At 39.3% G+C, this 24,000-nt stretch overlaps 1 protein-coding gene across 2 annotated transcripts; it reads right to left on the reverse strand.

The window, feature by feature from the left end:
* Positions 1-296: 296 nt before the first annotated feature.
* WDR44 (WD repeat domain 44) lies at positions 297-23,626 on the reverse strand. Of its 2 annotated transcripts, none has more exons than XM_053990282.1 (20): positions 23,505-23,626; positions 17,104-17,137; positions 14,619-14,693; positions 13,497-14,127; positions 12,769-12,899; positions 12,580-12,672; positions 11,518-11,654; positions 10,423-10,506; positions 9,994-10,100; positions 8,877-9,028; positions 7,310-7,448; positions 7,151-7,215; positions 5,804-5,917; positions 4,889-5,011; positions 3,796-3,987; positions 3,532-3,633; positions 3,158-3,273; positions 2,589-2,716; positions 1,821-1,952; positions 297-1,372 (listed from the first exon to the last, which is right to left on the reverse strand). In XM_053990282.1, the coding sequence occupies exons 1-20, from the start codon at positions 23,576-23,578 to the stop codon at positions 1,278-1,280; spliced, it is 2,724 nt and encodes a 907-aa protein (XP_053846257.1). In that variant the 5' UTR covers positions 23,579-23,626; the 3' UTR covers positions 297-1,277. The 2 variants fall into 2 exon arrangements, with proteins under 2 accessions (XP_053846257.1, XP_053846258.1); XM_053990283.1 differs by lacking the exon at positions 23,505-23,626 and adding an exon at positions 23,093-23,299.
* Positions 23,627-24,000: the final 374 nt, after the last annotated feature.

The raw sequence follows: 24,000 nt of genomic DNA on the forward strand, positions 1-24,000 counted from the left end.
AGACTCACTTCTTGCCTTTCCATGTCTTCATTTTTCCACCAATGGGAAGGAGAGGATTCTGTGCACACTTTTGAAATTTTCCTCATGCTAAACTACCATATAATTACTCTTAATTCTACTTAATATCCACTAGGTACTCCATTCCACATTCTTTCAGAAATAAAGGTGTGACAAGATCAGGAAAAGTAGAACTCAGAAGGTAACAAGTGCTTGCAGGATAAATGATCTCAGAAACAGGTCAAAACTACCTTAGACAAAAGACAAATTAACAAATCAAAATGGAAAAGAAGCAACAATTTCCAAGTGTGTGACCAAGTTTAATGATACATTTGTTCTCTGAAACATTTGACCATCAATAACATTTCATGGGTTATGATGCCCAGAATGTTACTTCATAGGTGTTTTATATGAATATTTACAAAGACTTTCAAAATTCAGTGGCACTAAACAAACAAGAAGAACTTAAAACTTTAAGCTACAATGCTTAAAAAATGTAAACAGTTTATTTTACATAGTTGTAAAATATAAGAACTTTCTAATGCAGCTTAATTTTATCTGGAAGGTGAATATATCCTGGTGCCCGTGAACACGGAATGAGAGAATTCTTTACACAAGTATTGTGCTCCAGTGTGCAAAAAATTATATATAAGAAAGGAATCTAAAGTCCACAACAATTGAAAGACAACAAAAAAAATTTCACGTCCTGAAGTTGAGAAATTTATAAAAACATTTACACATGGTTGCTGACCCATCAAAAACTTGCATAACTTAAAACTCTGAATATTAGCTACTACAAATTCAAGATCTTTTTCTCAAATGAAATTTTGTGCAAAGATCAGACTACATTATTCAGCATTTTTCCAGCCTTCCTTTCCCACCCCAGCTCCTGACATCTAGTGGCCACAAGCACCACTGAAATGATTTTGATACAGGTTCCAATTCGTGCATATATCCAAAAGGCACACACATGTGCGGACACGATTTTGTGCAGAAACCTGTGCAGGTTCACAATGACATGGCAAAACAACTCTTTGTAGAAAGTTTAGAGTCCAATGTTTGGCAGGATTATTCTTACAAATTCCTTTCTATCCTACAAGCCCAGGTGTTAATAGGCACACTGCTTTCCAAGGATCCAATATTTGAGTAGCCTTAAAATAAAGATTTAAAAATAAATCAGCCTGTAACATTATTATATTAGATACTTTGCTTTTGCCTGCATTATTTATGGGATTTTAACCCCACAGTACCATAGCTTTATGCTGTCAGTTGCAAACCAACTAAGATACATATTTCTTTTTGTTAATGAAGACTTTAATTGCTCCAGTAAAGTCAGCTGATAAAAGCACTTCTGTGTGATCCGTCTTCAGAGCTCCTTAATAGGAAAGAGAACAAAGTGTTAGTTCATTTAGAAATATATATATAAAAATCACACTCTCATTAAAATTTGTGACACCACCGTGATACTCTTCTTTCTTTATCATATTTCTGATTTCTAGACAATACTTCAAGAAACATCTGCATTTCTAGGAAAGAAACCTTTTCATTAATGGTTGGTGCAGCTCTACCTCCTAACAGCTCCAATGTAAAAGGAACAATCCTGAAGTACTTAGGATGGCAACTGTACCCTCATCTCACATCCTCCCTCAGCTTTTAAGAATGCAACAGCGGCCAAAATGTTCAAGGTGGAATGCTAATTTGGAATATACCCGTGACACTGCAAGGAGTTTTCTTCTCAAGAAACCCCCACCCAGATCAAAAGTATTCATAATATTTTCCTGCTCATACCATGCTACCAAGCAGAGTTCACCTTAAACACCTACCAGAGGGTATGGTGTCTGATATCTCACAGTCTTCTCCCTTATTTTCAGCTTCTTGCTTTTCAGAAGTTTCCAGTGACACCATCAAACCAGGATTTGGAGCAAAGATTGCAGAGGTGACGACTGCATTGTGCGCTTCAGAAAGACAATCCAATTTTGATTACCTTGTTTCAAGAATTTGTTCATTTTACAAGAATAGCAGGCAGAACTTCTAGTAAATATGCAAGAATCTCAGTGCTAGTGGAATCAGGTAAACTCAGAATTCAAGGAATAACTGTCCTTGTTCTATCATCTTAGGGATTTCAGAAGATGCTCTAAGTGCCCAAAACTAACTGCCAAGAGGTCCAAAGCATATTTGATATAAATATGGCCCACATTTCCCAAAAACTGTGTGTATGTGGAGGAGATAAAAGCTGCTTTTTTCTGTACCCATTTTTTGTTTTAGCCTGCTGTGAAAGAGAAAGCTTGCATTTGTTTTCTAAGTGACTTTTCCATAAAGGATTATGGGTTGATAATGGTTTTGATTTCTACAATCAACCAGCAAAACATTACATTAATTAAAAATCTCTCACTGAAGCTGGACAAACTCTAAGCTACTTTGTCTCTTGCCATCTCAAAGAGAGTCTCCTGTGAACAAGGATTCCTGACAGGCCACCAATTACCATGCATCCTGCTAAGAATTTGTGCACACTAAATGCATAGCAAATAAAATATTTCAATTTTCAAATCATATGAGTTTTGATAAAACAAAGATCAAAAGCTGTTTTTTACCTTTAATGCCTTCCCAGAAGTCATTTCGATCTCTTCTTACAGATGTAAACTTGCTCAGGTCATGGTATGTACTCCAAATGTAGACATATTTATCTTCTGAACCACTTACAATGTAGGTAAAATCATGGCTAAAGATGCAAAGAAGGAAAAACATTATTTTTCTTAGCTGTTCAAGTGTGTATTACAGTAGCTCTGCATCTCTAAACTCTGGGCTACAGCCCAGAAAGTAGAGAGTATTTAATCTGGGAAATTTTTCTGGAGCATGGGGGCTGAGCAAGATTATCTCCCAAGGTCCTTTCCAACCTCAGCTGTAGCACAGTTCCTGCATCACAGCAATAGTAAGGGACACACATCTCACTGTCCACAGGATGCAAATGCATTCACTCACCCACAGGAGCTCCCAGCCCATCATTCTTTACAAGAGTCTTTTTTTACCTTTGCATTCCAAGCCAAGTGACATTTCAGAAGCTGAGTTTCATGCCAATGTAGATTACTTAAACAAAACCCTCCATACTTCAGTCACAGCTTTTCCCAAATCAAACAACTCCATTGTTACAAAACTGTCTTACCTAAAGCTGGCTTTGATTTGGCTGCTGCTGTTGACATAACCTTTGTACTTCATAGACAAAGACAGATCTCTTAGGTCATACAACCTGATTCTGGAATCATTTGATGTCACTAGTATCTAGAAAAGAAAGAAAAATTTAGGAGTGGAAACAATTAGCCATCTGCAACCATTTTTTCACCTGCACATTAATCAGAGCATAACATCATTAAAAGAATATATATTCTATTTTACCATTACTCAGTATTGCATTAGCCTAAATCAGCAAAGGGTAAGGCTCATTTCAGTAGTGTCAAAAGATTTGGCACAAACTTACTAAGCATTAGATATAAATATCAGAATTCAGTACTGGGCCAAAGCTGCACTGAAAGACAGTACCTTATTTTCTCCTGGCAAAGGTTCAATGCCAGTAATTTTTCTTCCAACTCTGTTTCGACCTCTGGTAGAACGCACATGTATTTGTGTGTGATACTTCAAGTGCTGAAAAGATATCAAAATGTGTCCCAATTTGAAACAGCTGTATAAAAATAGTAGTTTGCTTCAAGCTCTAACAGGTTTGTTTCTTAGTATTTAAATAACTACGACTTCTAAATCTGATTGTTTTTTAACATGAAAAAATCCACAGTCTCAAAGTTTTTTTACCTCTGTGTCATAGAAGATGCATCTTCCATCATAGGTGCCTATGACTGCATATTTGCCATTCTGACAGAAGTTGGCAGCGGTAATCAATTTTGTCTGCCCATCTACTTCATTCCATAATGCCACTTTTTTGTCAGGAATGTTCCAGAGTCGGAGTTTTCCATCCAATGAACCACTTAGGAAGTACCTGTCATCCTGAGGACACACACAAGGTTTAACTTCCACCTCTGCTATGAGTTAGTTTCTGCCTTCCTTAAAACCTTCACAGCCCATTTCCAAACAGATCCTCTACAGAATTTCCCAATAAGAATCCTCAGATGAACTGATTATAATGTTCAAGAAATTTGTGGCAAATGGAATTCCAATTCTTATAGGTTTTTGACAAGATTACACACATGCAGTTATACCTCAGGTTAGAAAATTGCTCTCTGTTAGCACAGGTAGTTTCTACCCTCTCAACACTCACCCTGCCAGGAGCTGAAAGCTCCTTTCATGGTTTCCCATACATCTACCAGTTCTGTATGTTTAGGGAATACTGACAAACACTGTTCTTCCACTTGAGTTTTATTAATATTAGGAAGTTTGAATACAGCATTTTCAAAAAATTATAAAAAGTAAGGTGAAATTAATCTCTGGAGGCCTCTGATCCACCTCCCCTGCTTGTAGTAAGGACAATTCCAAAAGTCTGATCAGGCTGTTGTGCAAGTTTTAAAAATTCTCAAGGATTCTGTGGTCTCTGCATAATCTGTTCAATCTCACTACAATTTTTTTCCCCACAAATATTTAATCACAATATCCCTCACTGGAAATTCTAACTTTTCACAAAGTTACTCTACACTATACCAGCTGTGATGGTACAGCCAACAGGCAATTCACTTTCCACTTCACATGTACACATGGTTAAACCCCATGGACAGTCCCAGTGAAGTTCAGTGAAGATGAACACAAAGTTCTGGAATATTATCCAGGAAGCATATTTTTAAAGTGCACAAACTCTATTATTCAATAATTTTATTTTTTAAATTAAAAAAAGGGGAATGGAATGTTGTAATTTTAAATTTTACCTCTTTAGAAGTAAGAGGGCAGTTACACTTACCCTTGGATGGAAAGCTATAGCAGTGACAAAGTCTATATGCTGGAAACAGCAAAGACATTCTCTTCTTGATATGTGCCATAATCTGACAGTTTTATCCATAGAAGAAGAAAGCAAGAAGTAATTCTGTGAAACAAGAGAATTCCACAGTTATTAACAGACACAAAAGTAAATGGAAATACAGAAGCAATTTGACTGGTAGAGCCTTACCAAGGCTATATTGCCGTGAAATTCAACATTTTACATTTTCAGACAAAAAGGTTCATCCAAATTACCATTACTGATCAGTGCTTTCCTTAAGAGCTGCATTGACTCTTGGTAGCAGAAAATTTTCTGGAAGAATCTCAGTGAAAATGAATACTTGTAATGTAGTTAAAGTATTCAGAGAAGAAATGTCTGAGATGCTTCAACTAGACTGTGTTCCTAGAAGTACAACTGCATTCCCACGTGGAGAATTATCTGAATAAGTCTGATGTGAAACAAGGTAACTCTTTAATTTTAAAATAGATGTATGTGTTCAGCAACGTCAGAACGTGTACACTTTGCACAAAAAGCGAAGCATACTGAAGACAGGAAAAGCAGTAACACCATATAACAGAAACCACACAGCTCAATAGAAACCCCTCCCACTCTAAATAATTTACTTCCATTATTGAATACACAACTGTAATTGTTACTGGTTGTTTGGTTTTTTTTTAAGACCACTCTTAATTACTCAAGCACAAGAAGGTTGCTCACTTTATTCCAGCTATTTCAGCTAGAATAAATGTTGCCTACACAAAACTTCTCTTAACTTCAAGGATCATTTCATATTGTTTAAATGTATGGTTCCAGTAGCGACTGACAACAGAAAACAAGGAAAACACAGAAGAAGTGTTTTTAGGTATTAAAGGTGTTAAGGTATTAAAGGTGCCTTACTTTAGACCAGGAAAGATCAAGAAGATCAGCTGTGTGGCCTTTGTATTTGCAAAATGGTCGTTGACGAAACGGGGCATTTTTATCATCTGGGTCTTCATCAACACCACTGCAAATCTATCAGAGAAATATATAGAAATATTACCAAATATTAGCTGGAAAAATTTACCACGAGGCACTTACTGCTTAAAAAAGTATAAGGACAGTAACAATTTGAACAAACCATATTGCACTAATAAACAACCAAAGTAAATGTCAAATACAACGGGCTGTGAAACGTCATCGTGAAAGTGCAAAATGAAGAAGTTCTAAATTTTTCATTTCTCAGCTCTTATTCAGTGGGATCAGTTTGACAGCAATTTAAGCAAACACCTTGAAGACAAGCTTTTGGAACAAAGTATATCAACCTTAAAAACTGTGTTCCACTTCAGAATATAGACTGTGAGTTCAGGTTTCCAAGTTTCTAGTGCATATCATGAATGACAAACTTCCTAGTAAGAGACCAGCTCAGAAGAAACAGGTGTAAAATAATAATTTAAAAAAGCCCTAGAAGTTTCAATACAAAATCTCTCCGGAAAAAAAAAAAACTAACCCAAACCCAGCAAAACCCAACCACTCAAAACAACATCTGTGGTGTATGTGGCTTAGCAAGCCCACTCATTTACTTGAGTTAAAGAACAATTGCTGGCCTCCCTGCTTTCCCCTCTGCCAAAACAACACACACTAAATAATGCTATTGACAAGATCTTCACTTAAACCTTGATTATGTCATCTGTTTCTTACGCTACTGAAACCCAAAAATAGAAAAAAAACCATCTTAAATACATTAATTTTAATGGCAAGGTTTACTACAGTATCTGGAAACTCTACAAGCAAGTGTCTGAATACTTTTCTTCAGTCATGTTCCATTTTTTTCTACACAGCTGGGAAAAATTTAAACATGTCAGGTATCATTATGCTTCTGAGATTTGCACACTTTGGCCTTCCTCGGAAAAAACATCAAGTCAGATGTTAACCACAAGTAATGGTCAGAGATAAAACACGAAGACAGGAAATTCAATGATGTAGGGTTTTTCCCCATAGCAATTCACTCAGCAATCTCCTCTGGCAGGAGGCCACAGCACAGCTATGCAGATTTTGTAATGCTTTAATTTCAGTGATGGGCTTCCTTGCTTGCACCGCTTTTACATGGAATTAATATAATTGATTGAAGACATCTATTGATATCACAGTTTGACAAAAAGACACAAGCCAAGAACTCCTTAATGTGTGTTTGGATAAATCAACAGTGAAGAGCTGGCATTACAAACCAGACCATCTCTTCCCCTCCCCAACACCTTGTGCACCTACCCCTGCATCGGTATCAGACTTGGAAGAATTCAGGCTCTCTTGAGATGGAGAAGGGGAGACACGGCCTGGAACACAAACAGAAACACCAAGGTCAATATCAAGTTCCCAAATACCCAGAATTTCTACTGTTTCAGAGCTCCAGCCTGCAGAGAGAGATACCTTCTGTGTTGTACTTCATGCGCATGTTATTGAAATAGTCAAAGGCATTCTTTAAAACCCATATCCTTACGACATTGTCCTGCCCTGCAGATGCCAGTAATCGACCACAGTGAGAAAATTTCATTGTCCAAACAGCACCCTGTCAAAATAAAGAGATGATTGTTTAAGTCACAAAAAGTGATTTTCTGCATACCAAAAAGACTTTCTACAATGTCAACTGATAAGATTTCAGATGTACACAAGATACCACAAGTAAAATAAACTGTAGATCAAAACACTGATAAGTAAATAAGACTGGTGGATTGTGCAACATATGTGCAAAAACAGTTTGAAGGAAAAAGCCCACAGGGCAGATGACTGCAAGAGAGGAGTTACAGGAGGTCAGCACTACCACAGAATCCCACGTAAGACTCATACAGCTGTCTGAGGGATCCAGAATCTCCTGTTTGTTTTGTAGAACTGACAAGTACTTGTAGCTGCACTTGAAGTTTGCATGCTTTTTTTTTAAACTAGAAACTGTGATTGGTTACACCAGCTGGCAACCAAAATGGGTACTACATATATTTGTTATATTCATCATTGGCATGAGGGTTTTGCAAAGCCTCTGATGGTAACAATTCTTTCTCCATTGTCAAGTCCAAAGAGTTATTAGTCAATAAAACATAACCACACAAGCAGTATCCCACTTCCTCCTGCTACTGAATAAAGAGCTACTAGGCATTTGACTACACCATGCTCCACCAATCTGGAGGACTTTCCTAGGTTTAAGAAGTCAAATATTGGCATGATGGAAACCAACATGGATTACCAGCAGGAATGGAAAGTTCAGCTGTGGATGACAAGCTTGGACTCTCTGGTCACTAACTGCTGTAGGTCATTACCCTCAGGCCAACACTTAGAGATGAAGGATTGCTTCCAGTGTCAGACAGCTGCTGTCAGCAGAAGTTTGGGAAATCAGGAATACTAGAATGTATTCCAGACTCCATAGAGAAGCATGCACACTTCAAACAGTGATGATAAATCACTTTTCTGCCTGATTCTCCACAGGCATCTCTGCAATATCCTATCCTGGTTTCTCCTCACTTGATCATTCTGATTCACATACACCATTTACCACTCCCAACTTTTCCCTCCAAAACCTATTAAGTATTTCTGTTCAATACTGTGTTCATCTGTCTAATAGACTAATTTATTTATTGCTGAGCAGGTCAAGCTTGCTGCTCTGTGCTCAGTTCTGATAGAGGAAAAAAGCCTATTTCAGCCTAAAGTTGGAACTGCAGGAACTAAAAAAACCAAATACCACTTGATACCATAACTCTTCAAAGGAGAGCTCTGGCAAATCCCTGATGCCGAGGAATCTACATGCTTTTTACTCCCTGAAGATCTGGTCAAACCAGCCAAATATTCTTTTTTTTTTTTTTGCCAGACTATTATTTTCCAGAATTAAGTTTTTCACAGAGAATGAACATGACAGTCATTTTTGGAGGTCAGCAAGTAGATGAAAATGAGAAGTTGAATCTCAGCCTGAACAGATTGAGCAAAACCACAGATGGAATTTGAGACCTACCATATGCTCTCCACTGAGATCCTGAACAACTTTAATTTGTTCAAAATCATAAGGTCCCTTGAAGCCATGTGCTGCTTTGAACTTAACTGGTCTTGTATAGGGCATCCCTTCATCATCACTGGAAGAGGGATCATCTTGATCTGTGTGAAAGACTTAGAGGAACACAAATTCAGCAGTACATATTGCAGCACCCATTTAATACATTAGTTAAGCTTTTTGGTAGTGGATTAGTCTTGAGTTAGACAATTTCTATAGGCAATTTAAAGATCTTAAAGCAAAATAATAACAGTATTGCATTAAGGTCTAAAAATACATCTGCATTAATTTTAGGCTACAGTGAATCCAAACACTAAAAATAAGAATTGCTATCAATTTTTGTTCTGCCCCTTTCTTGGCACCTGTCTTGCATTCAGCAGATCCTGCACTAAGCAATTGCCATCAGTGTGATGTGTACTGAAAATAAGTCTATTGGTTTCTTCTCTCTGAGTACACTGCAATGGCCTGGTGATTTGCCCATGAAGTACAGCACTGCAAAAGAGCTGTGGCCAACAGCCACTGGCAACACAAGACACTGAAGTGCAGGAGTTCCATGGCACTTATTTCAGGCTGTGGTTACACCAGTTTGCTGCAGCACTAGAAGTCTGTCTGGAAGATACACTGATGAAACAAGAAGGGGAGAATTCAGTTGTAGCTGGGAAATCTAACAGGAGCTCGAGCTCCTGTATGAGTAATCTTAATGTGGTACTGGTTGCCAGAAAACAATCTGATTTACTAAAGTAATTAAGATAATCCCCACTTCTACCCTTGCTGGAATAACTTTCCAAAAATGTGTATGTTTTGATATCAAAACCTCTTTCTAACAACACAACAAAAAATCAGAGCATCAAGCTGGTTTAGTTGAAAAGGTCTCTCAACTATTACAAGAATTTATCCTTGTAACCTGGTTGTCTCAAAATGCCTACTAAGCTACAAGGTTCAACTCCAAAAATATCATATCACCAACTGGAGAACAGTGGTAGAATGCAGCACTGTATGTTCCTCTGCCAGCTTTGACTCCTAAAAGCACAAGGATAAGCCAATTATCCTATTAAAAAAAAAAAAAAAGATTGTCACTTACCTTCATCTCGAACACTCTTAACCTTATTTACAGCACGTTCACCATATTCTTCAGCAAGGTGCTTTGCTTTCTTTACAGATTTGCCAAGGAACTTTTTCAGTTGAGTCCTTAAAAGCAAGGGTACTTTTTCAACACATAATAATGGAAAATTGTCTTTTTTTTTGCCACTATGAATCAGTACTTTTGATTTGTAATGCAACCTTATCTTTTTTCATTACTGCTTCTTAAAATAAGCAGTAAATTTGACAGCAGTCATGCAATCTTCAGTTCAACCACAGAGCTACAGACTTATGTAAAATCAGGTATCACTTGTAAAGTGATTACTTGAAAGGTAACTTGCTCAGTAATCAGAAGGGAAGCTTCAGCTTAGGAAAATAAAATCTTTTTTTTCTTTCTGTGGAAAGGAAAAAACACAAAACAGCATCTTACGTTTTCTGTTTTAACCTCCCTCCATCGGTGTCAGTTTGCTGTGTCTGCATTTTGTCTTCATCATCAGACTGTGCTGCATCATTACTAGGAAATAGAGAAGTGACTGTTTAATGGGATATCATAATGAATCTAAATTGAGTGAAACACTAGTAAAGTCAGCTCTGCATTTCAGGATCCATCTTTATTCCTCTATGTAATACATTGGAAAAACATGGACATTATTTTAATCACATAATAAACAGATCTTTCAGTTCTTAGGCATCTTGATACTAAAGCTGCATACACTCTGCAGGTGCCAAAGATACATTACTCCCCACCACAAATTTCCAACTTAAGCTTATAGTGACACCTTGAAAGCTAAGAGCAGACAAACTACATTAAATTACTAGGAACTGGTAACATGCCACTTTGTTCTCATATCTTCCTTTCCACAGATCAAATAAATTAATAGTTGGTTAATCCTGAAATAGAAGATTTTTCACAAAAAAAGCTCCAGAAAAGTGAGCTTCTCAATACAACAATGCAAAAAACCTGTAAGTTGTCTGATGTATAAACTCATATGGGCCTTTGAATAGAACATCTAGACTGACATGATTTTCTGATCATTAAGCACGTGTCTTTTTCTATCAAAGACTGCAAAAAGACTCCATTTTACATATTAGAAGGATCTAAAGCTCTATTAGGAACAGGCAAACCTCAAAGCAGTCAGCTGTACTAATGACAGCAGATCTTCAGAGAAACAGTATCCTATGAAACACTGAAAAAGCTACAGGAGGTGGTGGCATGAACATCCAGCACTTGAACATAAAATGTGTTTAATTCAGCATAGAAATGACATTTAGTACATCAAAGGCTAACTGGAGATCAGTGGATTTTCAGATGTACTTGCTTGTCAAGTTCCAGCAATATCAGCAACTTTTAGTTAACTTGAGAGAAATCAATAATGAGCCTGGTTCATTGAGAACTGGGAATTAGCTCAGATTAGTCAGACAGATGGATTGGGGCTCTTTTTACCTGTGTAAGAGCAGCTTCCCTTTATGCAAAATCTGTGAGAGCAACAGCATCTTATGAGCTGAAAGCTCTCATGATTCATACCTGACATATTCTTTAGTTCTCCTCATGATATGCAAAGTCAGGGGATTAATGCCTGTTGGCAACTTTTCTTCTGCCAAACTCAGAGGTATTTCTTCACCTGTGTCAAGGTTTTTTATCATTACACTTGCTAGGATTTCCTATGGAAAAAAATAAAATGTGAAATGAAGAGAACTTGATTAGACTTGAAAACATAGAGCAAAACAGTAATCACCAAATCTTATAAATTACTTACCTTAATGCAAAGTTCTGTAGCTCACTATATATTTATTTTACAAAGACTAAGTTTAAATTAGCATGTTAGTGCAAACATTATCAACCAGTAGACAAAGATGAACAGTTACACATCACAAGCTTCAATTTCATAAATCAAAAATGCAGCTATAGAGACATCAACCACTGCCTGACACCTTTCATGCTAATATCAAGCATATCATGCAATTAAAAGACATTGCAGACTTCCTGCTGCTGTATCTTTGGCTAAACCTAAGGCATACTTAACATACAGAGACCCTGGAAAAGGAATTTAGAACTAACTAGCACCACAAAGGAAAAGATTTATGTGGAGTATGAATGCTTACAAAGGTTCAGCAACAGTTAAAAAAAACTGTACAGTGATAGACATAAATGGAAACTTACAAAAGCCAACTATCATCAGGATTAGTGGAATTATTAACTGAAGAAACTATTTTTTAGTATGAGGAAGATCATTTTCCTATTGCTGTCTCCTTCCCCTTTTAGATACATGACAAAATGCCAGGTTTGCTGGTGTTCCCTCCCATGAAAATCCTTTGAGATATTTGCATAGCTACCAACACAAACTTGATGGCATTTCAGGTCTGTTACAGCTCACACTTCCAAAGGCTAACGCCACACATGACTCAGGGGACACGAAGTTCTTAGGTGGACAAAACCAGCTGTGCCATCACTCCTATTTGCATTCCTGGTGACAGCATGGAGTGGTTCAGAGAACAAGGAGTGACCTGACTATGACAACTCCTTTACCAGACAGGGAAAGCAAGCACAAAGGCGTACCATGTACAGACCACAAATTACCATAGATACCTCATCTGTGAGCTCTCTGCCAGAGTTAGATCTGGGTCTTTGTGGTCCAAGTACTTCATTTGTTGTTTGGCCATCAGCTGCTTTCCCATTTTCCTGAAATTGTGCAGACATAGATTACATTATCTCTAATGTAACACTGAAGTAATAGAAAATGTTCCAGTTGTCAAACTTACAGCCACTTCCCAATACCTGGGCAGTGACGATTTTATCTCCACTAGTTGCACTGGCCAAATCCAAGGAAGGCTGAGAATCTTTGGGCACACCTTCTGTCACTGAACTTGAAGTTAAAAGACCACCAGCTGTGAAGCTGTCTCGAGAAACTGAAAAGAGATTTATTAGAAAGAAGAGCATAACACTTGCCATAGGCATCAAATCCTAACAGCAGTTACAGGCCTGAACACCCTTTTGACCAGTGTGGTATTTTTTAATGATCAACTGCCACCATATCTAACTTACAATTATGTATTTCCATATACAGTTGGAGGTTCAGGCATGATTTCACACCTAGGTCTCTTAAGTTTTATTAACTTATTTTTAATAGTCATTTCCCTAGTAAGCCAGGACTACTCATTTTATTAAGACCTCAGTCCACACCCTGACTTGCATTTCTATGCAAATACAGACCACACACATTTTATTTGAAGTAACTGGTTTTTAGCTTATGTATTGATGAGTCAACTTCTCCTTGCTATAGCTACAGCTATTTTAGCAAGAAGTTTTACCTTACAAGAAAGTCTGTGAATGAGAAGCACTTGTAAAACAGAAGGCTATTACTTTATTGTAATAAGCTAAGATTGTTGAATGATTTTTTAATCTATCAACTAAACTAAAATCACAGGACTGAATGACCCTTCACTCAAAACACAAAAAATAATAACCTTGTAGATAAGTAAACACATCTAAAATAGAATACTTGCCTTCTAAAACAGGTTTTTGCACTTCAAAATCCAGTTCACTCTTCTTCTTCCGGGGAGGTGGAGCTGGCCGTGCAGGGGGGGGTGGTCTCGGGGGAGGAACATTTGTGGGAGGCGGGGGCCGGGCTGGGACAGGTTTCTTTGTGCTTGCAACTATGTCAGGCTCTACAGTCAGCTGCCTTGGTGGCTTTGCTGGGGGCATTTCTTCTGCTGTAGAAAGGTCTTTGGTAGGTAAATCTGAAGCCACTTTTTCTAAAGTATTTGCCTCTTTCTTGTCTGTTATGTCCTCTTTTTTTGACTTTTCTCCTTGTGCTTCAGTTTCATCCATTTTGTGGTCAGTTGCATTTGTTACATTTGTTGGTTTATGAGATTCCTGTTGGTCAGAACTAAACAAAAGCTTCCCAGACTCCAATTCAGCGTCCTTACACACACTCTGATCCTGTGGTTCTCTAGTGTCTTCTCGTAATGGTATTTTAGCAGCTAGTACTTCTGGGATATCACTAATGATACCTGCTCCAGAAATCCAAACATTTGCATCTGAAGTTGGAACAGTCAATTCATTTCCTCTAGGAGCTAAAGAATCATCCTCTAGCTGTTGGGCCTTCTGGCTTTCTTCTATAATACTGTCAATAATCTAGAGAAACAAAACAAAACCATTCTACCAGTCACCAGCAGGCACTTCCTGGGTACACAAACCAGTCAGCCTGCACAATACCCACAAGAACTCTTCCACTGAAGAATTGTTTTCTATACAAAATGTATTTTGATTCAAAAGGAGACCAGAATCTTGGTGCAGAAATGGGCATATTCAAAAGATAAAACAAAGTAACTAATTTTCAGTCTTTAATATACTTGGAGAGAAAGTTAGAAAACAAAAGCTGTTCACTCTCCAGAGTTCTCATGTACTGCTAAATATGATCCTGTAAATTACACATATAATTCAAAACTGGTGAATCCTAAATATATTTTTAGAACACTTAGTTTGATTTTAATCCTTTAGATGAACATTCTTACTAACATTAACATCTAATTCTAACCTATGGTAGTTTTAGGACGAATACTGATCATTAAATTATTTAATATTTTTAGTGTGATGCTGGAAACACAAAGCAATATTTAACTAACCTCTTTTGAATCATCTTGCTTCATTTCTCGTACAAACGTTTCATTTCCAGCTTTGTGTAGTTTATTGTCCATATCCTACAAAAGAAAAAGTCATAAGATCTAACAAAAAATATAGGTCCAACAAATTAAATAGCATAAAGGACAAGAAATCTGACACATTTTCACACATTACTGCTGTCAGATGTTTAAACAGTAATGCTCAGTACACATGAGTAACCTTTCAGAGTCATGCACACTATGCAGCAAAATAGGCAGTTATAAATCAGAGGCTGCAACATCAACTAAAATCAAACTGAAGGCAGCATGAAATTCAGAGAAACAAACACATGCAATAATCTGCAGCAAGGAAATTCCATATTAAAATATTTTATCTTTTCTTTATCAGCTTTTAGGAAAGGATGCAAGAACTGTATAAAAGTAGAAACTATTTAGAAATTTCCAGTTAAGGCAGGCAGCTCTATCAAGTGGTCACAAATATGCTTCTGAGGGTCTAACATGGAATCTTACATTCTACAATTAATCCTAGTGCACATTGTATATTTTAGCCATCAGTCATCTTCATGCAGATCCTTCCAAAATCCAAATAAGTTGAACTGAAAATATTTCATTTGTGAGTAAACATTTTAATCAATTCCTGCAAAATTTTAGGTTCAGAACCACAAGCAGTTTATACCATAGGATACTGCTCTACCCTCAGGTGATACAGACCAGTAAGAACTTTATCATACCCCTTCTCTTTTACATGAATTATTAGAATTCTGAAAAGTTTGCATTAGAAAAAAAAAAAAAAAAACAAAACCTTTAATGACCATCTAGTCCAATGAAAGGCCACAACATCACATTGTCCATAAGCACATATATCAGCAATATCTAAAGTGGAACCTCACAGAATCCTTGACTTTGGAAGGGATCTGCAGAGATCCAGTAGCCCTCAAAGCAGAGCCAACTAGAACAGGGTATTTTCAATCATTTGTCCTTGTTTTTTTACTTAAGAGTGACTGTCTAGTAAAGATATTTAAGAAATTTCTCCTTAAACTTTGTCTAGACTCTCAGACAACCAAACAGAACCCTTAGGGCATCCTAACATATTATGTTTGAAACTCCTCCCTGCCCCAAACTCTTGCTGACATCCATCTTGGAGAGTTCTGACCAAAAGAAATGGCATATTGTGCAAGGACAGCTGCAATTACAGAAAAATTCTTCCTCCCTCTCCACTCCCTCCTGCCACAAAGCATTTCTAATCTAAATGCAAGCTCTACTTTGCTTTATTACTAAAATCTATCTTCAAACGTATGATGACATAAATACTTAAGTGTAATCAGTGCCTACAGAAGCCCATTATATTAATTTCCAATTCTGTTGACATTAAACTCACACACCTATTAAACTTTGGACTTAGGAAATATTTCTTACCCATTCCAAGACAAACTATACCATTAGTCATACATTCACTCAACTGATATGATACCAAGAAGAGAAGCTACTACTTTTTCCACCTTCAGAAATTTAGCTTTGAACAACTGATTTAGGAAGATATTTCGAAAAATTTAAAAATCAAATAGCAACATAGAGAACTTCATAGTTAACAATTCATGAAGACATTAAAGTTAGTTTTGAAGTTCATTGACTGCACACAGTTTAGTGAGAATGATAAAACAACATTTCTTGAAGGGCTTACACATGTAATACTTAATTATTAAAGGGACATTAAACAGAACACAAAATTGAGGGTAAGGCCCTGTTCCCTAAGAGGTATAGCAAGTTATGGTATCACATTAAAATACTATTGATTCAGAGCAGAGTACTGCTGACAGCTCAGAAACACTGGCTTCACTAGGATTTCCCAACACTTTGCAGACAAATCTACAAGCCTTCATTAGGCAGAAGTGTTGTACAGCACCACCTTTGGCCCTTCTGAGACCAGGAAATGAGTGTTATTTGCACAAGGTTCCAGCTCCTCACCTATTCACTGTGTGCTGGATTCAGCCGCGCTGTCACTATGCACAGAATACCAATTACCTGCGTGGGAAGTGGCAACGCTGTCTCATTAAGCTAAATATAGTGGTTTATCTTCACATAACCTAGAGGGGAGGCTTCTGAAGTACAAACATTAAGATTTTTCTTAATTTGAAGACAGAAGAAAGCACAATCAACTATTACATATAAATCAGGACCAAAACCCAGGTGGCTGCAGAGGCTTGCTTACTACTCACAAATCAGTTAAAAGAGCACAGCTCAGTAATCATATACAGCTTAATTAAATTGCACATACACATTTCAGAATAAAATGAGCTTCGGGACACTGTAAGATACCCTAAAGAAAAGGAAAGCTGGAACTTCAAGACAAGTACAATTGCTACCCACAACAAGGAAAGTCTGTAACTTCCTCTGTGTGCACATGTCGGGGTACTGTAGCACAGTACGTAGAAATACTCAACCCTGTGTTCATCAACAAGCACTTGACTGATTTTAAGAAGAAACTCACCTTTACTACATGGGTTCCAACTTTTGTTGGTGACCTGTTAGAAAGAGAAGATAGGTAGAGTTCAAAGACAGTAGGCTTTATTTTAAACCATCTATAACAAAGCCTTCCTTTGCAGGAACTGTATACTTGATAATTTAGATGAGCAACAAAGTGAATGTTTTTCACATCACTTCTGTACAAGTTCCCTACTTTATACCACACACAAATGCACAGCTTCTACAAATTCTGAGAGTTTGTCAGCAGAATCTTCTAGAAATAACCTTTCTATCACCCTTCGCTAATAAAAATATGTTATTCCAAGTACAAAACAAAAAAACATTTTGCATTACAGAGAATTTAAAATTAGCATGTGTATGCCAAGCATTGGGTGGACATTAAAGAAACAAAAACTCTCAGAAAGCAGAAACACAAACACTCCAGTAGTCTGCAAATCAAGTGCCTGAATCCTGATCGATAGAGTTGGCACTATCACAGCCACTCTGCCCTCCAGAATCTGTAGCAAACCTAAGATCTTGGTTCTAATCAGGACATTTGGTATAAATAGAGACAAAATACATTGTAACAGGAAGGAACCGGTGTGCACTACTTTCCAAAATACACTCAGTGAAACAGTGACTTAGCATTAGCAACCACTCACACACCACCTCTCGTTACACTAATTACATGAAAGAACAAGCTATCTTAGGGGAATGGTATCAAATAATTACTTCTTGTCAAGTCAATTCAATTAGTGGATGGTCAGCTCTTATTATATCCTGAACTTACATCTTCTACAAGACTTTTAGAATTCTGGAAGATATTTAAATATCGAGTCACACTGCTTACTCTGACTACAGAATCTTTCTGATACATAAAGGTTGAACCAGATGATTTTTCCAGGCTGCTTCCACCCTGAATTGTTCTATGATTTTATCAGTTTGTCAGTCACAAGCAGAGACAAAGTTGCAGATTAATTCCCTAAAAGCTTACTACCAAATGAACTGCCTGGATTGCACACAGATCCCAGCTGACTACCAAGATCAGTGACACTCTGAACCCCAAGTATCACCTGGCACCAAGCAATACAGACAAACATGGAGATCTCAGCCTCATTTGCCCCTCCTGCCTCCAAAATCGTTGTAATAAACAATACTTCCTGAAAAAACCCACAACTGCTTCCATTTGGTTTTTAAGAATTTCAGCTCTTCTCTTTACCATCTGGAAGCATTTAATCACAAAAAAAGCAAAGATCCCATTTATACAGCAGAGCTAAGTAAACAAGAAAGTACAGTGGATTGGTACATAAACACTTCATCATTGCAACTAATTTAGCCTGTTACATTGAGATGCTTCTGTCCAAATGTGAACCTCAGGTGCACAATACCTGTGACACTGTTTTGAGGTATAATTTTACTAGAAAGCTTTAACCCCAATGTGAAAAAAAAAAAAAAAAAGAAAAATTAATATTTTAACCAGAAAAACAGGAATACTTTTTGTATTGCAAAATACATTGCTGGGAAAGGCCACAGCCTGTGTGGGATTTCTGGTTACTGAAACATTTTCAGTTCCACTATCAACTCTTGGATTTTCTTAGGAGTGGCAGAAATGTGTCACAGTTCATTAAGTCCATGAGATTACTTTAACAATGAAATATATTTATAATTACACTATTGATGCCTAGGCTTCAGTCAGGGTCCTATTTTACAAGACACTGCTTAACAACCTAAATAAGACAAATCCTTCAACTCCAAATAGATATTTTCATTTTCTACTGTGACACTTCCCACTAATTAGCCCCCACTTCTGACACAGGCAACTCATTCCTACGCTGGTTACACAAAATAGGAGGTTCAAAAGACACTGCTACTGTTTCAGACTTCTTTAGCTAATTCGTTTTGCAGAAAATCTGCACTCAAACAAAACCAGATGTTACTTTCCACGCTCAGGCTACTCAGCTACCTTGGGGAAAAGGTGCTTGAGTGATAAAGGTTACAGAACTAGCAGGTGTAGAACATAACATCGTGCTGATAGCTTGACATAACCCACACACACTATTAAGGAGAACCTTAACCATGGAATTTACATGCTTTTAAAATACTGGAAAGCTTCCATAACCGTTTGGCAAAACCCCCACTTTCAGATCAGTATGTAATAGAGCCAGGTAAGTTCAGTGGCTTGCCTGAGAGGACTTGAGCTGTGTGTCTGTCAGCAGCATCGCTCCCTGAGTCGTGAGCAGTTACTGTTTATGTGCTACTACATTTACACAAAGTCAGCCAGCTTGGTAACTGAAATCATTTGTAGTTCAACACGACTCTGGAATGGTCTTGTCTTCCCAACCACCTAAACTTACATCCTTCTCCATGTCCCTTTATTTTAAGCCCATTAGTTTTCTGGATGCAGTGTATGAAATCCTTGCATTAAAAAAAAAAAGTATATACAGCGGCACAAGTGAAAATATTTACCTAAGATCAACCCAAAGATCAAATATTGATTTGGCTTTGAAAGGTCAGGCAGCACATGAAAACTGACACATGCCACAGAAAACATAAGGCAAAAACTAATCTGGTATGGACGTTCACTAAAAAATGGGATTTATAAATGATAGCAATACATCTTCTAGACTGCATTTCACATAACTTCTAAATTATCTTACATGACACCACTTTTACACCAGTTTAACAAAGGAAGGCTTCAAGGTTATCTACAAAGATTAAACACAATTCAAAGAAATATCCCATTTCATCCACTCAAATAGATTAGTCTGAAAGTCAAACAAACTCACAAAGAAACTTTTTTTAAAATTGTTTATCCCACTATCAAATTCATCCTGATAGTGATCAGACCACTAGGAAGCTAGCATTCTTACAAACAGGTAGCTCCAGCCTAGCACCTGTTTGAAGTGGGCTTCACATTTTCAACATGTTGTTGTTAAGTTTTGTTACAGAAAACAAAACATTCAGCCCTTCAAACAAAAAACAATGTGAGTACTGGCCTTGGGCAAATCCCCAAGCGACAGTGCCTGCCTTCCTGGGAGGATGTACATTGTTATAGAGCAGGTGTGCTAGCAAGCAGATGGGAAGGTGTTTGCAGTGCACACAGCAGCTGTGCCCTGTACAGAACACACAGGTTCAACAGCCAGCCCAGGAACTGCCCTCACCGCTGTCCTGCACATGATGTTCCCTCTAACCTGTGGCTGCCCTGGAAGCTGTAATTACTCCTGCTGCTCTCCATGGCAGTCACACCTTCAAACCTACAGGGATTCACTGCTGCAATGCATGTCTGGGCTGCCCTGGGGAAGCTCCTGTGCGGGAGCTTCAGCAAACTGAGTGCAGAAATGCATCTGCAGCAGTGAACACAACCAACACTTCACACTCCATCTATTTGGAGCGTGCTGTCATGATCAGCTTTGCATGTTGACTAAAACACAAACACACACACAAATGTTGTAGTAAGCATCTCCCACATGTCAATGGGGCACAACTTAGCCTTACCTGTCTTCCTACACAGAGGAACACTAAATTCTTCAGGAAAAGCATCAAGGCAACTTCTAAAAGACAGGACTACTGAAGTTACAAATCAAGAATTTAAACAAAAGTACCAGAGGACACTTCTCATTACCTACACCATCTCTTTTATTTGGTTTCTCATAACAATTTTTAGGATACAAGCATACTAGGAACAAACTTGCCCCTCCACTGTTAGGCATATGAAGTCCAAATGATTAGGTTTAACAGGTCTTGATTTCAGAGTGGGTGGATCACTTTTCCTATAAATAAAATATAGAAAGTCTGTCACGTGCCTGCATCTAACCAAGTGTGCCTTACTTCACACTTTCCTTCTCCCAAAACTGATATCCTCCTGCATGGCACTGTTCAGGCCTCTACATTTCAGCATCTTTTCCTAAATTCTTCCATGGTTATAGTGCTTTTAAAGCGAGTGACAGAGGTTAAATAGGGGCATCTTCTGTCACACTACCTCACCCTTTTTACTCTGGTCTTAGTTATCCAACAGATGGACACTCTCCACATGTCAAAAGTAGAATTATAAATAAAAGGCAAGATCTAGAGCAGAAGGGAAGCACATAGGCCTTGCCAGAGGGGATACAGAAATCTCAGAATATCTCCGAACACACCTCATCTTAGAGAAGTCATCATCCCAGAAGTGCTACCTCAGGAATACTACCTCAGACCATTCTAATCTGAAAGAAACACTTTGCATCAGGTTCTGTAATTTCTGCAAATTAGTTCTTAAAAAGCACCAGTTACAGATGTACTCGAGGGTGAGGATACGGTGCTTTCCTTGAGAGGGACTCAAGCATCAGTACTTTAATGACTTAACAGTGGGAACTGGGAGCCTACATCCAACTTGGAAACTCCACTCCTATAGACCAGACAATTAATAAAACAAGTAAACAGCAAAGAAGTCAGCAAGCTGACGTGAACACTTGGCACCACTTTCAGAGTTTCTCTATCAGCAGCTATTAAACTTCCCCACATAGAACAAAGGCCAGGGAGGGAGGAAGCTACAAACCTCACACTTTTAATGAGGGCAAATGTATCTACACTGCTTTGCTGTAAACTAGTGCTGCCAAAAAGGACTCCCAGCTGATTTTACTGATCATCAGAACACTGAATGCAGGAGGAAATATCTGAAACTGCAGTGGGCAACATGTACTTGTTTTCAGTTGCCTTGCCTGCAAAAAGAAGGTTTTTTGGTTTTTTGTTTTTTTTTTTGGTGGTCCCAACTCAACATCATTACACATGCAAAATAATATACCAGCCTGCTTCCTAGAAGTGTCCAATGCACATGTGAAATTAGCTCTTATGAAATCTCAACGCTTATTTTGATAGAATACTGTCCATATGTTAGATTCAACAACAGACTGAATTACAGACCAGTAGCTGTACTGCAAACTAAGCTTACAGACATCACCTCCTTACTTGACTCAGGCTCACAGAATTCTATTGACTCGAGTCAATGGTGCATTGATGCAGGTTATGGAAGAGCACTAGAGAAATTAAAAGTACCTTTCACTTTAATTTCTAGTGAGTGACTTTGTGTTATCCAGTTCTGCTTAGATACAGGTGGTGGAAACCTGCAAAGCCAGGACATTATCTGTATCAGACAAAAGGTGGATGTGCAAATTTACCAGCTCACTTCTACCAAGCAGTCTGCTTCCCCTTTCCTGTCTGTGGCCTCTAGTCACACTAATCCCTCACCTTCACCCTCTCCTGTCCCAACCCTGACAGGTCCAGCTGCTTTAACTTACTGAACAGTTTTTGCTGTTTCTAGTTTTCAGCTGTTTACTTTGAGTTAATGCAACTCAGAGAAGAGTTTCATCACCATTCCTAGAAGCAGTTGGAGAAAAACCTCATTTCAGTACAAGCACTGTCAATCTGGCTTATCACATCTTGCAGAACTGTATGCCAAGGTGTGCTTTTCACCAGACCACAGTTAAGTAGCTGAGTTCAGAAAAACTTTAATACAGGATCTGAAGGTAAGGAGAAAAGATCTAGTCTTTCCTTTCTTGTAGGCATCCAGTGAACACTGAGTTGCAGCTTAAAACAAGCTCCTTGGTCCATTACTAAAGCTTCAAACGCATGGATCCCACAATCCATATCTATTACTCTATAAACAGGCCATGTGAAACCTCATCCTACCAAGTAAAATATTGAAGAGGTTTGGTCCAGGCTACATGAAAAACAGAACTGATACAGGCCATAACCTGTGCAGCACACAACCAGAAAGGGAGATTTACAACAAGAGGGAGCACATTTGGCTGACACCAACACGGTGTCAGGGTTAGTTCTGAGACAGCAGCACTGGGATCTACTTCACAAAACGCTGGTGAATCTTCACTACTGGAACCAAGTGGCTAAAGGCAAGAAGCATCAAAGCGACACCGAATCACAGATTTGTTAGGGTTGGAAGGGACCTCTGGAGATAATCTAGTCCAATCCCCATTAAAAACAGTATAAGTATTAAAGACACCACCAAAACCAGGGCACACCAGAAGTTGTTCTTCACGCAGCAACAGCTGCCTGTTGCTGACGAAGCTCGCTCGCTTATCCTTCCTCAGAAAACCTGCTACTTTCCTCGCATTTCAGGGATTACTTCTGTCGATCCCGATGCCATCTCCGCCCGTCTCCTCGCCGCACTACAGCCGCTCCCGCCTCAGGAAGGCAGGTATGATCTCATCCTCTCACGGCCGCTGCCGTCCGCAGCAGCCCCGAGCGCCGGGCGAGCCCCGCTCGCGTCCCCGCTCCCTCCGCACTCCGAGCAGAGCCCGAGCTCTCACGGGGGGCCGCGGCCCCGCTCTGACCCCGCTTCCCCCACACACCCCCGGGAGCTGCCCAGAGACCGCGGGGCCGCGCTGAGAGGAGGGAGGGAGGGCAGGGCAGGGCAGTGCCGCGCGAACTCACGGCGCGGGGGAGCCCGCGGGATGCACGTCCTCGGGCGCATCGTAGAACTCCTCGGTGTCGCTGTCGGACGCCATGGCCGGGCCGGGCCGGGCCGCCACCTCCGGGCACCGCGGGCCGGGCGGCGCCGCGCGGGTATCGCGAGAGCGGCCCGGCCCCGCCCCCGCCCGCGCGGCACGACAGAGGGCCGGGAGGGAGGGGCTCCCCCCGCGCGCTGCAGCGCCCCCTGGCGGCCGCGCTGAGGGGCTGAGGGGAGCGGCCGCCGCTCGGCCCTTGCGGAGCCGCCGGACCGCGGAAGCGCGGAACCGAGCAGGGCGGGGCGGAGCCCTGAGGGCAGCGAGCGCAGCCGATGGCCCAGCAGCACCTTGGCAACCAGACCAGGGCACCGAGTGCCACGTTCAGTCTTTCCTTAAACACCTCCGGGAACGGTGACTCCACCACCTCCCTGGGCAGCCCGTTCCGATGTCTGATCGCCCTTTCTGTGAAGAAATCCTTTCTA

Source organism: Vidua macroura, chromosome 14, assembly GCF_024509145.1.
Source record: "Vidua macroura isolate BioBank_ID:100142 chromosome 14, ASM2450914v1, whole genome shotgun sequence".
NCBI lineage: Eukaryota > Metazoa > Chordata > Aves > Passeriformes > Viduidae > Vidua > Vidua macroura.